Source organism: Macaca thibetana, chromosome 15 (assembly GCF_024542745.1).
Source record: "Macaca thibetana thibetana isolate TM-01 chromosome 15, ASM2454274v1, whole genome shotgun sequence".
NCBI lineage: Eukaryota > Metazoa > Chordata > Mammalia > Primates > Cercopithecidae > Macaca > Macaca thibetana.
The window spans coordinates 80,077,879-80,100,123 of NC_065592.1; the positions used below are offsets into that span (position 1 = coordinate 80,077,879).

General features: G+C 42.0%; 2 protein-coding genes across 10 annotated transcripts in view; one reads left to right on the forward strand and one right to left on the reverse strand.

Annotated features, from left to right (window-relative positions):
• The window catches only part of LOC126937902 (putative COBW domain-containing protein 7), a 952,477-nt gene that overhangs the window by 341,603 nt on the left and 588,629 nt on the right, over window positions 1-22,245 (forward strand). The window lies entirely within an intron of this gene.
• The window catches only part of KANK1 (KN motif and ankyrin repeat domains 1), a 239,180-nt gene that overhangs the window by 10,592 nt on the left and 206,343 nt on the right, over window positions 1-22,245 (reverse strand). For 8 of the 9 annotated variants that reach the window (XM_050761736.1, XM_050761735.1, XM_050761738.1 and 5 more), the window contains 4 exons: window positions 4,700-4,897; window positions 3,697-3,805; window positions 2,312-2,551; window positions 133-220 (listed from right to left, as the gene is read on the reverse strand). In XM_050761736.1, the coding sequence (XP_050617693.1) occupies window positions 133-220; window positions 2,312-2,551; window positions 3,697-3,805; window positions 4,700-4,897 (635 nt within the window). The remainder of the gene's footprint in view (window positions 1-132; window positions 221-2,311; window positions 2,552-3,696; window positions 3,806-4,699; window positions 4,898-22,245) is intronic. The other variant, XM_050761741.1, reaches the window with a different exon arrangement.

Here is a 22,245-nt window from a genome sequence, read left to right on the forward strand (position 1 = left end):
CCACACATGCTGTGAACAGTTCAGGAGAAAAGCACGCAAGCAACAACTCGGGCAGCCTACAGTTGGCCTTGACAATGAGCCCACTTGTGCACCTTGTACACACGGGGGATGGTGTTTGCAGGTCAGACTCACCATATCTTTGCTGGTCAAAGCTTTGGGGTCATTTATATTATTTTTCAGTAAGTTGCATGCAGACAACATCTTTTCACTTAATTCATACCTGAAAAGGAAAAAAAGAACTTACGATTGGGCACAAGAGGAAAATCATTTTTATTTCAACCCAAATATATATATAAATTTTTTTTGAGACAGGGTCTTGCTTTGTCACCCAGGCTGGAGTGCAGTGGCATGATCTTGGCTCACTGCAACCACGGCCTCCTGGATTCAAGCAATCCTCCTGCCTCAGTCTCCCTAGTAGCTGGGACTACAGGTATGTACCACCAGGCCCGGCTAATTTTTGTATTTTTAGTAGAGATGGGGTTTCACTATGTTGGCCAGGCTGGTCTTGAACTCCTGACCTCAGGTGATGCACCCACCTCGGCCTCACAAAGTGCTGGGATTACAGGTGTGGGATAGACACTATGTCCAGCTTCAACTTTTAAAAATGTATTTTTAAAAGGCAAGTGGCCCCAAGCCAGCCTAAGCGGGTATTATGGCACAAGGTGCTTGGATAGAGGCAGTACAGGCATCCTTAGGTGTCCAAGGGTCATGTGCACTGTGCAGAGCCAATACCTCCAGCCAGAGATTGAGGCCTTGTTTGGGAGGGTGACTTTCGGCGTCACCAATTTGGCCTTTATGACACTCTGCAGTAACATTTAGAGATTTTTTTTTTTTTTTTGAGACAAGGTCTCACTCTATTGCCCAGCCTGCTCACTGCAGTTTTGTTGTCCCAGGCTCAAGCAATCTTCCCACCTCAGCCTCCCAAGTAACTGGGAATACACGTGTGTGCCACCACACTCGGCTTTGTATTATTTGTAGAGACAGGGTTTCATGATGTTGCCCAGGCTGCTCTCGAACTCTTGGGCTCAAGTTACCTGCTTGTCTGCCTCAGCCTCCCAGAGTATTGGGATTATGGGTGTGAGCCACTGTGTCCAACCTGTTCTAAGTTTTTAAAAATATTTTTAATCTTAAGGGGGTTGAAGGGAAACCCACATTACTTTTTTTCTGAGACAGGGTCTTGCTCTGTCACCCAGACTGGAGTGTACTGGCATGATCATGGCTCACTGCAGCCTCAACCTCCAGGGTTCAAGTGATCCTCCCACCTTATCCTCTTGAGTAGCTGGCATATGACACCATGCCCAGGTAATTGATTTTTTTTTATAGGGATGAAGTCTATGTTGTCCAGGCTAGTCTCGAACTCCTGTGCTCAAGCGATCCTCTTGCCTTGCCTTTCCACAAATTACCGTATATCCATTGTGCTGACGAGTAAACCACACATCCGAACCCATACTTGGTGACTCAAGTGTTTAACCCATATAAAAAATGACATATGGTATATAAATTACATCTCAAAGCTGTTAAAGAGCCATGTGAAACACTTGGAAATATAAACTAAAAACACTTACCTTGTGTTAATGCAGTTAAACTTTCATTTGCCAAATTAAATAGAGGTTAAGTTTTCTGAAATGTTCTATTTATACTTCACATAGTGAAAAACCATACTGAAGTTTCCATCTTTTTTATTCTCTATTTTAGGAGCATCAAATCCTTATCAATGGTCTTGAAAGCTTACATTTTTAGGCACGTGTTTCAGCCAACCAGTGTTTTTCAGAGACTATTTATGATATACTCAAATCCATTCTCATGGTATTCCTGATCACTCAATGTATAAAATACAAACACGTGATACTGCATCATCTTTACAGTAAATATGATCTTTGGCTGAAGCCTCATCCACACAAGGATCCTGTAATAATGATACTGACACCCGCATCAACACAAATAGCTAAAGATAAAATCTGAAGTTTTAAAGTATGCTGGCCACCAAAAAAAAAAAAAAGTCTTTAAGGTAAGGTGTTCAAACAATGGAAGTTTTAGTGGATTGTGGTTCCATATATTAAATTACGTAGCAGAGTTGAGGTTTCAGAAAACAAGGGTGATTAGGTATCAGGCCATTCTCTTTTCTACCATAAGAGATTTAAGAGTTGCCATAATCTGCACTTGTATATATTAGTATCTCAAGATGTGTGTACCTCTGAGGAACAGATAAAAGCAAACACATTTTATTACAAAAACTCTGAACTGGCCAACTCGATTGCCAAAGTACATTGAATGTGGGAGGGACAAGGGAGGGAAGGGGAATGTACCACACCTCTCTCTGATTTCCACCTTCTCAGGTTCACATTCTTGAACCTGCATTTCATCTTCCACCCTGGCAGACTTGAAACCTTCAATATTAACTGCATGGTGCCCTTCTGCCATTCCCCGAGTGTCTTCATCCTCCTCCTCTTCCTCTTCTTCAAGAGGATACTCAATGACATCACACTCGTCATCTGACTCGGAAGAAGAGCTTTCATCTGAGCTGGAATCATCACTTGAAGTTGTTTCATACCTAGGTGGCAATTGGGATTTCAGGAGATGCAAGCTGTGCCCACAAAGCCCCAGTGATAGAAATTTCTATGAAGGGATTTGCTTTTGACTCCAGAAATTCCACTAGTGATTTTAGATCCTGCACTTAGAAGTTCAAAGTAAGGTCTATTTAAATGCCTGGTGGTTTTGAATGGATTCTAACTTAAATTGGTAATCAGTATCATATAACCAATTGGTATCATGTAACACTTGTTAAAGAAAATAACGGCATCTCGGGCTTAGTATAAATCAAGAGAAAACATTTTATGGAAAACAGATTGGTAGTTGCTAAGTTTTTGTCCCCCCCAACCTCATTCATTTCTTCCTATTTCATACTATTAATCCTCCTAGTATCAAGGTGAATAGATTACATAGGCAATCAATAGTTCTGCTGGTGTATGCCCTCCAAAATCTCCTGGTCGTATCACTGAATAAAACTTTTAAGATTTGGAAAACAGGCACCATAAGGTTAAACCCTGATGGTACACTTTGCTATAAACATTATCTTAACTAACTTTGTATTCTTTCTTATGGAGGCCATGTATCAATTCATTGATTTGATTCAATTGTAGGATGACAAAGAGGCTTAACTATATACGTGGGGCAATGGAAAGAGAAGGAACAAACAATAACCATTCTATTTAGAAAGCAAACTGGTGATATGGCTATCAATTGTGAAAGGCCCTAAGATTTGGGTGGTAAACATGGAGAGCTAAGCAAAAGAACCCATTTTGAAGGAATAGATGACTATTGTTGGCTCAGAGAGTGATGCTCTCAGTCTTTTTCTGCTCAATTGTGAGTTCTCATACAGGTTAAGTACAAGTTGTCCAACACAGTGCAGGAACCCTGCTGCATTCGTTGAAGACTATTTCTTTCAGCTCAGAGGTGAGGAGATGTAAACTGCTCGGCTTCATCAGGTATCCTTAGGACAGTGACAAATCCTTAAAAGACAGCAAGAGGAGGAAAGAAAAGAAGCCCAAATGCACCTTTCTGCCTTTCTGAGGGGGGACTCTTCCATCACCGCGCTGTGGCCACTTCCCCGACTAGGCACCTTGAAATGTGACTTAGATAGGCAGGAGGCAAAGGAGACTGACAGCATTAGCCTTTAGAACCACCATCTTTCCTTACCCTCCATTAATGCCAACAAATTGAAGATTCTTTTTCGCGCCATTTGAATCTTTGTTACCATCTTTCTTCTTCATGATGGACTTCAGTGTACTTTCATTGTTTGTACATGCTGTGAAAAAGTTAAGGTAATAAAAATGAAAACTCATACCCATACATGTTAAATGAATCTTTTTTTCCTGTACAATTTTTTTCTAACGCATGTAAATGTAGATCTTGGCATGTGTATGTGAGAAGTTTCCACAAAATTCAATGGGAAAGTGTGGGCATGCAAAGAAAATAATTCAGAGTTTCATTAATAACATTCTTCACATGGGAAAAAAATCAATTAGTACTTCCAGACATAACAAAGTGGTGACAATTGACATTTGTATCCGGCTTTAGTGCTTATAAAGTGATGTCGTGTCTCATTTGGGCCTCAAGGACCATTTAGGCACTAAACAGGGATTATTATTTTTCTTCAGCTGTGATAACCTGCCAGAATGTAAATAAAAGGCTATTTAAAATATTTCATAATTTGTAGTATCAGGTAAGCTTTCTTGTGCAGCTTTCTTTCTTTGGTAATTTTGAGACAGGGTCGATTTCTGTCACCCAGGCTGGAGTGCAGTGGCATGATCTCAGCTCACTGGAACCTCCACCTCCCGGGTTCAAGTGACTCTCCCACCTCAGCCACCCAAGTAGCTGGGACTAACAGGTGTGCACCACCATGCCTGGCTGATTTTTGTATTTTTTAGTAGAGATGGGGTTTCACCATGTTGGCCAGGCTGGTCTCGAACTCCTGGCCTCAAGTGATCTGCCTGCCTTGGCCTCCCAAAGTGCCAGGATTACAGGTGTGAACCACCATGCCCGGCCTCTGTGGTAACCTTATTTAAAGATATTCTGGGCCTACCTTCCAAACGATATTAACTTTCTTCTAGGTCAATTTAAAAGGTGCACTGACATTAAATTGGAATGCTGGCAATGCTGGCCCTAGAATCCTGATGCCAATGACTGTAAGAAAAGTTACCATAGAGGCCAGCGGCGATCTGGTCGTCTGTCAGGTTCACTGGAGACAGCGTATCTTCCTGAGTGGGGAAGGCATCCAGGCTGTTGACTGGCTTTCCTTCTGAAGTCCCCACTTCTTGCTCAGGCTGGGATGTCTGGGAGCTTAAGGGACTTCCTGACTGAAGGCCTCCACACTTACAGGTATATCCCAAATTACTGCCTATCAGGAAAAAGAAAGGTACAGAGTATGTGATGCTAGGACTGAAAAAGCAGAATTAAAAAAACACAACTCTTGCAACTCATAATTTAAAATGGGACTATTATCTCAGCCACCAAAACTCAGAACCCCCTTTGACTCTTCACCTCTCCTGATTTCATTAGCATAGGCAGACTGCTGAGCCTCGTCATTCTAACTCCACAGCATCTCTTCTTTTCTATTTTGGCTGCTACCATCGTAGCCTTGGTTTCTAGTCATGGAAGTAGCATCCTTACTGCCCCTTTTCCATCACTATTTCCACTCTGGCACAATGCTTCAGAGCATTACTCCCAGCCAGCTCCAGTGCCATTGTTATTCTAGCTAAAACAAAATGTGACAACGCCTAAATAGCACCCACTGCTCAGGAAATGTAGTCCACACTGCAGAGCCAGAGATTCTAAATTATCCATAATCTGGCATCAGCTGACCCTCCCAACTTCATTTCCCACTCCTCCTGTCATCCTTACTGGTACAGGGACTGCATCCATTAAGTGCCAGTACTCACTGTACCGAGATGCAGGTCTTGTTTCCTGGCAGCATGCCTCAGCTTATGCCCTTCTACCTGGAATACCTTTCCTCCCCCATCTTCACAGAATGGCACCCTCCCATCACTGCCTCTTCAGACCCTTTCCTGATCTCCTTCGCCAACAACGTTCCTTGACCTGAACTCTCACAGCCCATCTTTTGTACCTTCTCCTGGGATCTGTGATACAAGGTATAAGATGATGTGGATGATGGTTTTAGACTCCCTTGTAGATGGTAAATATTTTGAGGGCATCAAACAGTTCTGATCAACCTTGTTTCTCTTACCAAATCTACTAGAGTGCTTTTGTATGTGTTAGCCACTTAAAATCTGTTCACTGACCAAAGCAGAAAATTTGGATTAAATAATACTTTGTAATCAATGTATACAGATATGTCAATGAAAAGAGTCAAACTCTGTAAAAAAAGAGGTTTACTCTGAGTCAAGTATGAATGACCAAGGCCAAAAGCACAATCTCACAAGGTCCTGAGAACATGTGCCCTAGGTGGCTGGGTTACAGCTTAATTTTATACATTTTAGGGGACTAGAAGTTACAGGCAAACACAAATCAATACATGTAAGGTGTACAGTGGTTTAGTCTAGAAAGGTGGTAGAACTCAAATGAGGGTGGGGCTTCCAGGTCTCAGGTAGATTCAAAGATACTCTGATTGGCAACTGGTTGAAAAAGTTAACTCATTATCTAAAGGCCTAGGAATCAAGAGAAAGGAGTGTGTGGGTTAAGATAAGGGGTTGTGAAGACCAGGGTTCTTATTATGTAGATGAAGCCTCCATGTAGCAGGCTTCATCTACACAGATGGTAAATGTCTCTTTTCAGATCTAAATAGGTACCAGACTCTTAATCTCTCCTGGATCAGGAAAAGACCTGGACAGGTAAAGGGATTCTCTACATAACGTAGATATTCCCCACAAGAGACAACCTTTGCAGGGCCATTTCAAAACACATCAAAGAGGCCAGGAGTGGTGGCTCACACCTGTAATCCCAGCACTTTGGGAGGCCAAGGCAGGTGGATCACCTGAGGTCAGGAATTTGAGACCAGCCTGGTCAACATGGTAAAACCCCGTCTCTACTAAAAATACAAACATTAGCTAGGTATGGTGGTGGGTGCCTGCAATCCCAGCTACTTGGGAGGCTGAGGCAGGAAAATGGCTTGAACCCGGGAGACAGAGGTTGTAGTGCCAAGATTGTGCCATTGCACTCCAGCCTGGGTGACAGAGTGAGACTCCATCTCAAAAAACAAAACAAAAAAAGACAAAATACATCGAAGAAATATATTTCAGGGTAAAATACTTCAATTTCTTTTAGGGTCTGCTATTTGTTATGTGACACTATACTAGAGTCAGGTTGGAATTTGTTATCTTATTGCTATAAAGAGTCTGTTTTGTCACTCCTAAGATTTCTGTTTTAATGTTAATGCTGGTCACTTGTGCCTGAATTCCAAAGGGAGGAGGGTATAATGAGGCATGTTTGACACCTCCTTCCCATCATGGCCTGAACTAGTTTTTCAGGTTTACTATGGAATCTCCTGGCCCTATTCAGTTGGTTAGGAGGCTTAGAATTTTATTTTTGGTTTACAGGTATATCACAGAATTTTCAACGTGGGCGATGTGCAAAAATGTTTGTAATATATGGTTAATTGAAAACAGCAGATAATACAATTCCATGTATTGTGTGATCCTATTAAAATACATTCTCACACACACACACACACACAAAGTTATCTGAAAGACTCCGTGCTAAATGAAACAGCTATGGTAGTTTTAATTTTTCCCTGGAATAGGCTGGGCGCGATGGATCATGCCTGTAATTCCAGCACTTTGGGAGGCTGAGGCAGGTAGATTACTTGAGGTCAGGAGTTTGAGACCAGCCTGGCCAACATGGTGAAACTCCATCTCTACAAAAATACAAAAATTAGCTGGGCATGGTAGTGAGTGCCTGTAATCCCAGCTACTCGGGAGGCTGAGGCAGGAGAATCACTTGAACCCGGGAGGTGGAGGTTGCAGTGAGCCAAGATTGTGCCACTGTACTCCAGCCTGGGTGACAGAGCAAGACTCTGTCTCACCACAAAAAAAAAAAAAAAAAAAAAAAAAAAAAATTCTCTGGATTTGCCATTTTTTCTGTAGTGAATATGGGTTAACTGTGTTCAAAATCACTTTTAAAAATGAAAAATCATTTGACTTAATTGTCTAAAAATTTTATCCTAAGGATGTAGAAAAAGATACAGAAGGCTACTGTTTCTATGTTTAAAACAGTAAAAAGAGGCAGACAGTCTGCCTATAAGCAACTAGCACATAAACACTGGTATATTCATACAAAGGAATTCTATACAGCCATTACAAATCTTTATGTAGGAGAATATTAACATAGAAAGATGAATATGGTGTGTATTAAAAACAGGCCATACAATAGTATGGAGAAAATAAACCTACTTTGGTAAATACTTTTAATTTTTTTTTTTTTTTATTGAGAGAGAGTCTTGTGCTGTTGCCCAGGCTAAAGTGCAGTGGTGTGATCTCGGCTCACTGCAACCTCTGCCTTCTTGGTTCAAAAGATTCTTGTGCCTCAGCCTCCCGAGTAGCTGGCATTACAAGTAGCTGCCATCATGCCTGGCTAATTTTTGTATTTTTAGTAGAGATGGGGTTTCACCATGTTGGCCAGGCTGGTCTTGAACTTGTGACCTCAGGTGATCTGCCTGCTTTGGCCTCCCAAGGTGCTGGGATTATAGGCATGAGTCACCACACCAGGCCTTATTTTTAATTTTTGTCTCAGTTCAGGTTGTTTTCTTTCAAGACGGAGTCTTACTCTATTGCCAGGCTACAGTGCAGAGGCGCGATCTCAGCTCACTGCAACCTGCACCTTCCAGGTTTAAGCAGTTCTCCTGCCTCAGCCTCCCGAGTAGCTGGGGCTACAGGCACATGTCACCATGCCCGGCTAATTTTTGTGTTTTTAGTAGATTCAGTTTCACCATGTTGGCCAGGTTGGACTCGAACTCCTGACCTCAGGTGATCAACTTGACTCGGCCTCCCAAAGTGCTGGGGTTACAGGCGTGAGCCGCTGTGCCCAGCCTCTCAGTTCAAGTTTAATGGAAACTAGAAAAGATCACTAGGCTGATTCCCTCTTATGATACATAACACAAATCAGCATCTACAACACAGCTCAGGCCATTCCCACCAAGGGAAGAAAGGCTGGCCTCTCCACCCCTTGTAGGAAAGGCCTGCTTTGTAACACACCAGAATTCATCTGAATCTGAAGTCTTAAGTTTTACTCATGGGAAACAAATATACAAAAGAGGTTTTGTTCTCATTGCTGCCTACTGGCATTAGTAAATAATTATATTTACATATATATGTATTAGAAAAATCATGGAAGGATATACAGGAAAACTGCTTTGCTAAGGCTACTCTAACTTTTTTCTTTTTGTCTCTAATATTTCCTAAATTATACTTTATAAACATAAATTACAAACAAAAATTAAACATTTAAATCTACTCACAATGTCAGGTGATTACAACTTTATCCCTTTCAAAGTAAAGCTCTGAAATCTCTTAGATTCTTAGAAGAAAAGCAGTTTAAGTGTTGACTGTATTTTGAGGCAATTTGAAGAAAAAGAACTAATAACAAACCCTAAAACTGCTCTGAGGTCTACTCTTCATAAGAATCACCTGTGACGTTGGCTAAAATGCAGATTCTCAGGCACACGGTGCCAGAAGATCATTCTGTAGCTCTGGGATGGGGGCCAAGTGACGGTATTTCTGACATTCCCCACCACCTACAAGAATCACTGATGCAGGCGGCCCACTTTGAAAACTGGTTTAAAACAATGACGCTATAATGAAAGAGAGTTGGCAAAAAATTTAAAGTGAGGCATTAGAGATCACCTAAATTTTGTTGTTGTTGTTGTTTTTTGTTTGTTTTGAGACTGAATCTTGTTCTGTCGCCCAGGCTAGAGTGAGTGCTGTGGTGCAGTGCAGTCTCGGCTCACTGCAACCTCTGCCTCCCGGGTTCAAGCGATTCTCCTGCCTCAACCTCCCAAGTAGCTGGGGCTACAGGTGCGCGCAACTGTGCCTGGCCAATTTTTGTATTTTTAGTAGAGACTGAGTTTTACCATTTTGGTTAGCCTGGCCTCAAATTTCTGACCTCAAGGGATATCATCTAAATTTTAATTCTCATACTTCCAGCTAAGGATTCTGAAGGCCAGCTAGGTTCAGTGACTTGCCCCAGGCCACAGAGCTGAACTAGAACTCACGTTTCCTAATTCTGTGAACAGTCCCTTGTCCACATATCAACAGCACAATTCTTTCTCCTTTAGCTGTGGGATGTGGGGGCTACCTGGACGATTCCTTTACAAATCCAACTTCCTCAACACATACACACAAAATACTGAATTCAGTGGTCCAAACAATGTTTACCGCCATGTAACCTGATGTCCCCTATATGTCCCCTAACTGCAAATATGAAAAGCCTAACTTACCTTTGACTTATTTTAAGCAAAGTAAATAAAGCAGGACATTTATCTTCATTTTTCCTTCTCCAAGTCCATTCATCATTACTTAGAAAATATTGCAGTGGCCTCCAAAAAGTCTCACTAGTTAATCAGAGTGACAGAACACTTTTTTTTTTTTTTTTTGAGATTGAGTCTTGCTCTGTTGCCCAGCCTGGAATGCAGTGGCGTGATCTCCGCTCACTGCAACCTCCACTTCCTGGGTTCAAGTGACTTTCCTGCTTCAGCCTCCTGAGTAGCTGGGATTACAAGCGCTCGCCACCATGCCCAGCTATTTTTTGTATTTTTAGTAGAGACGGGATTTTACCATGTTGGCCAGGCTGGTCACGAACTCCTACCTCGGCCTCCCAAAGTTCTGGGATTACAGGCGTGAGCCACGGCACCTGGCTGCCAGAACACTCTTTTTAGAGAAACGCTTGTACGAAGCATTTTCCTCTTCAAGAACCAACAATGACTTTTTAAATGCAAATACATGATAGTTTTGACTATTATTGAAACCATAAACATTAAAAAGTAGATACTAGTTTAATAAACTCCTGTGTTCCCATTACTAGCTTCAACAATGATTAGAAGATATCTGGTTTCCCTGATAACTCCCTCTGCCCACTCACACTGGATTATTTTGAAGCAACAGCTAGAGATTCTATCATTTTCATCCATAAATATTTCAGTATATGTCCCTAAAAGAACAAACTCTAAAAAATGCAAACCATTGAGGCTAAAACTATCAAACCTTAAAGATAATTCTTTATGATTATCACATAATCCAGTCAGTAATCAAATTTCTTCAGTCTTTTCTTTGATATGGCATCTCACTCTGTCACCCAGGCTGGACTGCAATGGTGTGAGCTCACTGCAACCTCTGCCTCCCACGCTCAAGCAATCCTTCCACCTCAGCCCCTGCTCCAAGTAGCTGGGACCACAGACATGCACCACCATGTCTGGCTAATTTTTTTTTTTTTATGTATTTTTTAGTAGAGATGGGTTTCACTATGTTGCCCAGGCTGGTCTTGAACTGCTGGGTTCACGCTATCTGCCCACCTTGGCCTCTGAAAGTACTGGAATTACAGGCATGAGCTAGTGTGCCGAACCTCCAATAGTCTCTTAAAAATTTCTTTTATAGGGTGTTTGCATCAGAATCCCAGTCATGTGTTTCCATTGGCTGCTATTAAAGTCTTTTAATCCATAAGTTATCTTTGTTTAAATACAGCTTAAAATTAAAAAAAAATTCAAATACGATTTATAGACAATAAAATGCACAGAATTAATTAATTACAGACAGGGTCTCACACTGTCACCCAGGCTAGAGTGCAATGGAATGTGATCATAGCTAACTGCAGCCCTGAACTCTCGGGCTCCAGCAATCCTCCCACCTTGGCCTCTGGAGTAGCTAGGACCACAGGACCCAGGTGCATGCCACCATGCCCCATGAAAATGCACAGATTTTAAGTGTAAGTCAGATGGAACTTGGTAAATGTATATGCCTGTGTAACCACCTCTGTAACAGAGATACAGAACATTTCTTTTTTTTTTTTTTTTTTTTGAGACGGAGTCTAGCTCTGTTGCCCAGGCTGGAGTGCAGTGGCCGGATCTCAGCTCACTGCAAGCTCCGCCTTCCGGGTTCACGCCATTCTCCTGCCTCAGCCTCCCGAGTAGCTGGGAGTACAGGCGCCCGCCACCTCGCCCGGCTAATTTTTTTTGTATTTTAGTAGAGACGGGGTTTCACCGTGTTAGCCAGGATGGTCTCGATCTCCTGAACTCGTGATCCGCCCGTCTCGGCCTCCCAAAGTGCTGGGATTACAGGCTTGAGCCACCGCGCCCAGCCGATACAGAACATTTCTAACAACCTGGTAAGCCTTGCCTCCCACCCCTTCCAGATAGTGTCACCCAGTGATACCCGGTGCTATAATTTTTCTTACCACAGCTTACTTTTGTAAACCAGGGCTTTTTAAAACTTCTCCAATCAAGGTCCACTTCCTCGTGCAGGCATCCAAGGGTCAATGTGGAAGGTTTCATCTTGCCTGTGGGAATTTTACCTCTCAACTACTCCTCCACTCTGTCCTTTCTGTTCAGAGTGGTCCCGTGACTTAATTACGAGTGGGGAGTAATTAGATCGTCCTACAGGTCTGGAAATTCACCATCCTTCACCAGCTGAATTCGACCCATACTCTTTTCAAGGCTTGGCCCAAATTCTATCTTCTCTAGTCTTTCTTCTATGATACCATTCCAACCATTCCACAGAGATCTCTTTTTTCCCCCATCATTGTCCTGTAACACTTACTATCCAGACTAAAATATGTCCTGTCTCCTTGATGAGATGGTCAGCATCTTGAGTTCCTCCATGCTACATTCTTATTTGGTGTCCTGTCCAGTGCTTAGAACAGTGCTGGACCATTGAGAGCCTTTAATAAGTGTCCATGTAATTCAACTGAAGGTCATGAGGATTCTACTGAGGCTAACTGGTAAGGCAAAGAACCTCATTAAATTTCAAACTGGCTCTCATTTGTCAGGTCAGAGGGAACTGGTCTCCTATATTGCCAGAAAACGTTCTTTGGATGGTGTTGAAACTCTGGCTGGTCTTGAGTGGCCTATAAACAACTCTCTGAACTTGATAAGGACCCATTTGTAGTTGTAGGCACCACATGCATCAACATAAGACTGACAAATGACTGCTGTGTTTGAGCAAAACAAAGAAAATGTGCAGCCAGGAAAACCAAAGAATAAAGGAGCCCAACAAACAAAATTCAACAGTTTCAACCCTAGCTACCCTTTAGAATCACCTGAATTGAGGGTGGGACTTTAAACAATATAGATACAATAAACTGTCTGGGTGGGTCCAGGTATGAGAGAGAGAGAGAACATATATTTGCAGTTGAAGTAGAACTCCATCTCAAAAAAATAAAAAAATAAAATAGAATTCAGGGGCCTTCCATAATTCTAACCTTGTGGGCTTTCATTAGTTTTACAAAGGCAGTTTAGTCTTGGGAAGGGCTATTATCATCCTTGCTTTAAGGTTAAACTATAAACCAAATTCCGCCCACAGTTAGCGTGGCCTGTGCCTAGGAATGAACAAGGACAGCTTGGAGGTCAGCGGTAAGACGGAGTCAGCTATGTCAGGTTTCTTTTACTGTCATGATTTTGGAAAGGCAGTTTCAATGCCCCCACCCCCTTGGGTTTCAGTACACCTCAATCCTGAGGTGTGAGCTATGGAGAAGGGAAAGGCTGATGACAGCTCTAATTCCTTCTTGCTTATGGGACACGGTTGGGGAAGGGGTTGCCCCCAAGGTAAGAGGAGTGAAACCGTCTTTAAGTTGACTGTATGCATTCACTGGTGTCTGGTTGCGGTCATTCTTATCCACAGTTTTAGTACAGCACATAAGTGAATAGCAGACCGTAAGATTAATGATAAGCCCTACCATAAGGAGTGAAAGTCCTAGCTTCAGGAGTCCCTGTAGAACCAACCTAAAGCCTTGAGGGACCCAGGTAAATGACCCTGAGAACCAATCAATTATTGGGTTATCAGCAGATAACCTTGTCCAAAAAAATGGACAAGGCTGGAATCTAACAAAAGGGGTACTACAGTTTTTCTGAAACATAATTTTTCTCTCTCTGGTTTTCTATTTCTACCAAAGACCAATCATAGTAGGACCAATTTATTTCCAAAATAAGTTTTAGTTTTATTATGCTTGGGCTAATTATTTGCATAAAGTGCAGCAAGAGTAAGTATTTGCCATATGCCCCCCACCCCCCCTTTTTTTTTTACATTGACTTTGCTGAAATTTTTCATAAGGAATCTCAGATTAGACCGTATAAAAACCTTTTGAGCCCAGCCAAGGATTTATTTGTGCCTGCAGATACCTATATAAATTAGGTGACTTCCTCGTTTCCTAAGGGCCCAAAATAACTTGGGGCTCCTGAGCTTGTCAGAAAGTGACACTCTTTACTTACCACAGGTTAGGAACCCTGTAAAGGACAAGGTATGAGGTCAGTTTTTCCAAGGGGCTTTCACTGGCTCTAAAGGTCAACTTCAGTTCCCCAAAGTAGTCCGTAAACATGCCATTCCAGTGAAAGCCTTAGTAATATAACCAGTGTCTCCAATTGCAGGCATCAGTATTTTTAAACTTCTCCCTAGGTGATTCTATTCTGCAGCCAGGATTGAGATCCACTGAATTAAATTAACCAATATAAAAGTTGACTACTGAAAATAAGAGTTTGGACTCCCCTCTAGTTTCAACCCATCAACTTGGATCCATGTGAATTCTTAGGAATTGCTGGTGGTTTAATTAACAGCTCTGGGCCACTAATAGTAGATGTTCATGCTAAACAGACAGTAAATGCTACCTGAACAATAGGGATAAAAACAGGAGTATTTACGGGCTGGGAGTGGCTCACACCTGTAATCCCAGTACTTTGAGGGGCTGAGGCAGGAGGATGGTTTGAGGTTGGGAGATTGAGGCTGCACTCCAACCTGGGTGACAGAAAGAAACCCCGTCTCTATGGAAAAACAAAAACAGGCTGGGTGCACTGGCTTACGCCTGTAATCCCAGCACTTAGTGAGGCTAAGGTAGGTTAACTGCTTGAGCCCAGGAGTTGCAGACGAGCCTGAGCAACATAGTGAGATCCCCTGTCTAACAAAAAACAAAACAAAACAAAAAACAGCTGGGCATGGAGGTAAGTGCCTGTAGTCCTAGCTACTGGGAGGTTCATGTGTGAGGATAGCTTGAACTTGGCAGTTAGGGGCTATGGTGAGCTATGACTGCACCACTGCACTCCAGCCTGGGAGACAGAGTGAGACCTTGTCTCAACAAAACAAAACAAAACAACATGTGGAGTAATTACAAAACACCTTCAGAATTCTGGCACTCTGGTCTAGATGCTCAAAATTCCCACCGGGTGGCAATGGTTTTCACAGGCGCAACTGGGAAGTTAATGAACAGCAGAGTGGGCAACTGTGAAGTCTTCTGTCATTAACTCAAACTTATTGGCCATAAACACCAATAAAGCATGAGCCTCATTTTACGACTTGGTCAGACTAGTGATCACTGAAGGACAACAAGTGACAGAAATCTCAGTGTTCTGGAAAATAAGAGGAACACCTTCGATGTATTAATTATCATTCCAAAGTGCACTTAGCTTTTATAATTATCCATATATTAAATTCTAAGGCAAATGAAATGACTATAATGAAAAACAAGTCACTTAAAATGAAAACTTTATGTCCTTGACTTTAGGAATGTTAAAAGCAAACTGTTTTACAAGAAAAATAATTCAATGAAACTAGAGCTGGGAGGTGGGAGGGTCACTTGAGCCCTGAGCCCAGAAGTTGGGGGCTGCAGTGAGCCCCGATCATGCCACTGCACTCTAGTCTGGGTGACAAAGCAAGACTCCATCTCTTTAAAAAAAAAAAAAAAAAAAAAAAAAAAAAAAAAAAAACCACCCAAAACTAGAGCTGAACGGGTTTTAAAGAGATCACTTCTCCAGTTTTCTGTGTAACATTTATCTGTCCAGAATGGGTATCAGTTATTGGTATATAGCAATGGGCTTCCAAATTCACTAGAAAATTGATTTAAAAATACATATTAAAATGGATTTTAAAAGTTGCTCTGTTCATCTATTCCAACTGTTCTGGTATGCTGATCTATATTTGTATTGATAGTGCCAAGTGCTTTCTGAAAACACAAAAAAGAAGAGTGTAGCCAGCTAATTAACCATGTTGCTGTGCCAAATTTTCAGCTTGACATTCTGATTTAATTTTTAAAGAACATCTAAACTTACTTGTTGAGAACAGGTAGGACTGAAATTTCCAATTCATTATGGAATCCTTTCAAATATTCAGGTTAATTTCCCAAAGTATGACTAAAAATTCAAAGGGATCTGAAATAATGTTTGTTTTTCTTTAAGAAAAAGGGTTTGAGGCTAGGCGTGGTGGCTCATATCTGTAATCCCAGCACTTTGGGAGGCCGAGGCAGGTGGATCATGATGGTCAGGACATCGAGACCAGCCTGGCCAACAAGGTGAAACCCCGTCTCTACTAAAAATAATAATAATAAAAAAAATTAGCCGGGCGTGGTGGCACGTGCCTGTAATCCCAGCTACTCAGGAGGCTGAGGCAGGAAAATCACTTGAACCTGGGAGGCAGAGGTTGCAGTGAGCCAAGACTGTGCCACTTTCTTTTTTTTTTTTTTTTTTTTGAGACGGAGTCTTGCTCTGTGCCCCAGGCTGGAGTGCAGTGGCGCGATCTCGGCTCACTGCAAGCTCCGCCTCCCGGGTTCACGCCATTCTCCTGCCTCAGCCTCCCGAGTAGCTGGGACTACAGGCACCCGCCACCTCGCCCGGCTAATTTTCTTGTATTTTTAGTAGAGACGGGGTTTCACCGTGTTAGCCAGGATGGTCTCGATCTCCTGACCTCGTGATCCGCCCGTCTCGGCCTCCCAAAGTGCTGGGATTACAGGCTTGAGCCACCGCGCCCGGCCGACTGTGCCACTTTCACTCCAGCCTGGGCGACAGAACAAGACTCCGTCTCCAAAAAAAAAAAAAAAGAAAAAGGGCTTGAGTATGAATTCACTCTTTAAGCCCAACTGATGGTTTGGGGAACAGGCAGTAGAGATTATTCATGAAGGGCCATCTTCTTTTTTGGTACATACTACTTTGTGAGGAAAAGCATGTAGCTTTGATAGAGGAGAAAGGACAAATATGTTGTTTCTACGCTCTCCTCTCAGAACTCAGCCTGAATGCTAATGCATGTGTGGTCAACAACATAAACAGTTAACTCACACTTGTATAGACTAATCCTGCTGAAGGGACTGTAGGAGAAAAACTAATCTCACCCTATTCGTTTGACACAGGAGGCCACGGAAGTCCACAATCTCCCTGTCTAAAATGATACAGTGGCCTGGTGTGGTGGCTCACACCTGTAATCCCAATAATTTGGGAGGCTGAGGCAGGCAAATTGCTTGAAACCAAAAGTTCAAGACCAGCTGGGCAACATGGGGAGACCTCATCTCTAAAAATAATACAAAAATTAGCCAGGCATGGTGGCATGCACCTGTAGTCCCAGCTACTTGGGAAGCTGAAGAGGGAGGATGGCTAGAGCTCGGGAAGTTGAGGCTACAGCAAGCTGTGATCATTCCACTGCACCCTAGCCTGGGTGACAGAGTGAGACCCTGTCTCAAAAGTAAAAACAACAACAACAACAAACAACAACAACAACAACAAAAAACATACAGCAAGTTACCTACATAGCCAGTATGAGAGGTCAGCTCTTCCGACTTCTAGGCCTTCCACTACCTACATCATGCTTTTATACCTGCAGAGTCTCAGAAACACCTGGATCCAGAAACACTTGGACTGCATTGTTTTGGTGCTTTTGAGCATTTTTAAAAGAAAGTGATTAAAAAGCCAAGTGCTAAGACAGGTAAATGATATATTATTTGAACAAGGAGAAAACTACCTAGAAATGTATTTTGTAATGATTTATTTCCCTGCTTTTGCTTTGGCTCAGATCTCTTGTCTATGACTTACTTTCATAGTTATGGGAATGACTTCGAGTTCATTAACTTTTGATGAACTAAGATAACCAAGAGTATAAATATGGAAGCTGATTTTAAAAAGCAGTTCTTGTCAGTATGAGAGATGAATGTTCTATAAATCATGGGGTGGGCAGTTAAATTCCACTGTTACAGTTTTGTTTGCAGTTATATATTTTTAGAGTATTCGTAACTGTAAGTCATTTGTCTGGAATTTTCTCTCTCCTCTTCCCTGTCTAGAAGAAAATAGTAATTAAAAAAAGAAAACACTAATCTATGCCTCAAACGAAAACAATCCAACTGATTCACAGGAAGAATAAACTTTTTTAACCAACGTTTTTGTTATAACAGAAACTCATTTCCTCTTGACTTTTTTATTTTATAAAAGAAAATATTAAATGCATTAAACTCAAACTATCAGGAATTAAAAAATACAGAACACTTCTGGTCACCATCAGGTTCCAATTCCATCAAACCCAAGACATTGTCTGTCAAATCCTAGAAAAATGTTCGTGACCTTTTAGGTGAAAAAACACAGAAGCAAACTATGTATGATTCAAATTTTATTACAAAAATGTATGTTTCTAAAATACAGACCTGCAAGCATGCACATCTATAAATACCAAACACACGTGGGCTATCACGGGAATGCGCCAGGGAGGCTTTAACTCTTTTATTATACACTCTTCTGAACGTTTAATTTCTTTTTCTTTTCTTTTTTTGAGACAGGGTCTCACTCTGTTACCCAGGCTAGGGTGGGTGACAATCACAGCTCACTGCAGCCTCCACCTCCCGGGCTCAGGTGAGCTTCCCACCTCAGCCTCCTGAGTAGCTGGGACTACAGGCGTCCGTCATCATGTCTGGCTAATTTTCGTATTTTTAGTAAAGACGGGGTTTCACCATGTTGCCCAGGCTGGTCTCTGACTCTGGGCTCAAGCAATCTGCCAGCCTCAGCCTCCCAGAGTGCTAGGATTACAGGTGTCAGCCACCACGCACAATCCCACCCCTCTCCACAGACAAGGTCTCATCCTGTCACTCAGGCTGGAGTGTAGTGGCGTGATTGCAGCTCACTGCAGCCTCAACCTCTTGGGCTGAAGAGATCATCCCACCTCAGTTTCCTGAGTAGCTGAGGCTACAGGCACAGGATAACATGACCAGGTAATTAAAACATTTTTTTTTGTAGAGACAAGGTCTCACTATGTTGCCTAGGTTTGAACTATTAATTTCTTATGATGCATGCTCCAGTTGTAATTTTAAGAAATTAAATATAGTGTTAAGCATTATGATGCTGCTAAAAATAACACTTTTTTGCATACTGAAAAGTGACAACATCAACAAATCTTCAACTCTAGGAGAAATGAACAGAATTCTATGGATTGGCCACTAATACTCTTCGTTTTGAGCTTTGACACGGATTCTGAATGACTCTGGACTGAAAATTTATCAATTTATTTTGTGTTTCCCATTGTTATCTATTTACTTCTTTATATTGATACAACGGTTAGTTGGAGAGGTGTAATAATTGGGAGGGGGCATCACCCAGAATAATGAAGATGAAAATTTAGGTTGAAAACAAAAGACCATTTGTACAATTTCTGTGTGGCATCATTTGTTCTAGATCTACATTTCTATTTCTGGAAATACTCTAACAACAACATCAGTCAGCTTTCGTTGAGCATTTATACTCTGTGCTTTACTCCTATTGACTCACTGAATCTTCATTACAACCCTGTGAAGGAACAAAGACAATCTTGTTCTAGTGACAGAGAAAGAATGTGAACCCACACTGTCTGGTTTCAGAGCCCAAACTCAACAACTTCTTTAAATTAGAATACTGTGTTAGGTTCATATAAGTGATCATTTATATGCTGTTTTTGGTAGGTGTCAGACCCAAATTCCCTACTGTTTTATTTGGGGGAAGAAAGCATTGAGATGAATACCCTTCTATACTCCAGTGTATCTTTTGGTACAGAAATGCATTCTAGACTGTGGTGAGTGCTATTCTCTATGGCATGGTGTACACAGGCATGCACGGTGCACCCTGAGCCACCTGGATTCTGAAAGCTTCTAAGTGTTGAGAATCTCCACTTTACTATACCAAGTTGCTTTAATTTTCAGTACACGTAACAAATGCCAGATAACAAAAATGGAACACTCTGCGTTCATTTCCTAATTCATTCCTCACTAGAACTTGGTGAACACACAAATATGATGTGTATTACAGAAATACTTTAAAGTTGTTCTTGAGTGTGCTGAGAGGGGCTGCCATTGTGACTAAATAAGTGCTGTTAAAAATATTTATTGTTTTGTTCACAAGTGCTGTAGGTCTCCTGTATTTTAGCTGATTAATTAGGTGTTTGCTAACAAGGTCGGATCTAACCAGTGATGTGTGGCATGTCAGTGTAACTGGAAATAGACCAAAAAACACTGTCACACAGCCAGACCAAACTTGCTCCCTGGTCTCCGTGCTCAGGGGGTCAGCAAATTACTTCACTATTACAGCTTAATATTTTTGGCAAGAATGTGAAATAGAAACCCCAGTTTGGGGAGGAGGGTGGAAGGCTGGGAACAAAATGCTTTTATAATGGATGATCCATTGTGCCATCTGTGTCTGGAGGTATTTAAGAATTTTATTTTGACTTCATCTGACATCATGATTTTTAAAAGGATGTCAAAAGCAGACATGGCATGAGTTCCTGCAGACTCTGTTTCAGTCCACAGATCATTTTAATCCTGTTTATTCTAAAATGACTTCTCTGTATTTTTATTAGACTCTTTGGATTCTAAAAGGCAAAACCCCACACGTGAACTGTCACGTTCAGTTTTTTCTTCCACAACAAACTAACTGTCCTATAGCACAGATACTGAAAATTAACAATAATTGAGGTTTGAAAGCGGAAACCAGCGGGGCACAGTGGCTCACGCCTGTAATCCCAGCACTTTGGGAGGCCGAGGCGGGCGGATCACGAGGTCAGGAGATTGAGACCATCCTGGCTAACACAGTGAAACCCCGTCTCTACTAAAAATACAAAAAATTAGCCGGGCGTGGTGGTACTCACCTGTAGTCCCAGCTACTCGGAGGCTGAGGCAGGAGAATGGCGTGAACCTGGGAGGCGGAGCTTGCAGTGAGCCGAGATGGCGCCACTGTACTCCAGCCTGGGCTACAAAGCGAGACTCCGTCTCAAAAAAAAAAAAAAAAAAAAAAAGGAAAGTGGAAACTTAGGAAGATATAAAAATAATATATTTCAGTCTATTTTAATCATTGCTCCATCGGACACTAATAGTCAGGAAGACTGGAATTTCTGTGGATGGCTTACTTAAGTCTGTATTACACATTTTCAAGTAAAATTAATCTAATGCAAACTCTTTCCCAGGTCACACTGATTCATGAGAATTGGAGAGCCAGAAACAGAAGCCAGGCAGTATGGTCCCAAGCTGAGGATAATGTTATACACTGTGAGAGGCAGTGCACGTGGTCACAAGCAAAATCAGGTTGGTGAGGCTCACAGGGAATTACTGTAAGTCATAAAATCAACCAGGTCAGTTTTCTGATAATTAGCTTCAATTTCAAGAAGGAAGGGTGAGCAGGAATCCCAATGAATACGAGAAAGAAGAAGAAAGACAAAAATGTAAGTGTCTATCAGACCAGGTGCAGTGGCTAATGTCTGTAATCCCACCACTTGGGGAGGCTGAGGCAGGTAGATCACCTGAGGTCAGGAGTTCGAGACCAGCCTGACCAATATGGTGAAACCCCATCTCTACTAAAATACAAAAAAGTGGCTGGGTATAGTGGTGGGCACCTGCAGTCCCAGCTACTCGGGAGGCTGAGACACGAGAATCGCCTGTACCCGGGAGGCAGAGGTTGCAGTGAGCCAAGATGGCACCTCTATACTCCAGCCTGGGTGACACGGCAACTCTGTCTTTAAAAAAAAAAAAAAAAAAAAAAAGTAAGCACCTATCAAAATGGAGACTGGGAAAAGACTCCCTTCTCTCCAAGTTCTTGCTCAAGGGTCCCTTCTTTGCCCACCTCATCTCAAACAGCCCTCACCCTACTACCACTTGCTGTTCCCACAACTGGAGTTAATTTCTTCACAGTATTTATCACCTCCTGACATATTATAGGTCTACTGTCTATCTCCTGCACCCCACCTAGAATGTAAGCACCGCAGGGACAGAGGCTCTGTTCTTGTTTTGTTCACACTATATTCACAGCCTATACCTATGCTTGAGACCGAGTAGGAATCCAAGTAACAATTTTTACTTCATATTTTTTTAGAGATGGAGGTCTCACCATGCTGCCTAGGCTGGCCTCAAATTCCTGGGTTCTAGCAATCCTCCCGCCTCAGCCTCCAGAGTAACTGGAACTACAGATGTGTACCATTGCACCTGGCTCAAATTCAATAATTATTTGCTGAATTTAACGAATGAATTAATGGAGTCTCTCCTCTCATAAACGTTTTAACTGAAAACATTTTATGTCAGCATTTCTAATTGATAATATACTGGTAATAGTGGCTACAAACAGGGTAGGATTTTTTTAAAGGCAGTTCTATAAATAATGAGCAAGTAAATAACTGAAAGACAAAGAATAAAGCATCTTACCAAACTAGCAGCCCCAGAAGACAACCTCTAGGCCAGCCAACACCAGTTTACTTTTCTTCCAGCGTTAGTCCTCAGCCAGAGGCCAGTGAGGCTACCAGATAATAAGAATCAGCAGAGGTGCTTATGGATTTTGATTCTTAG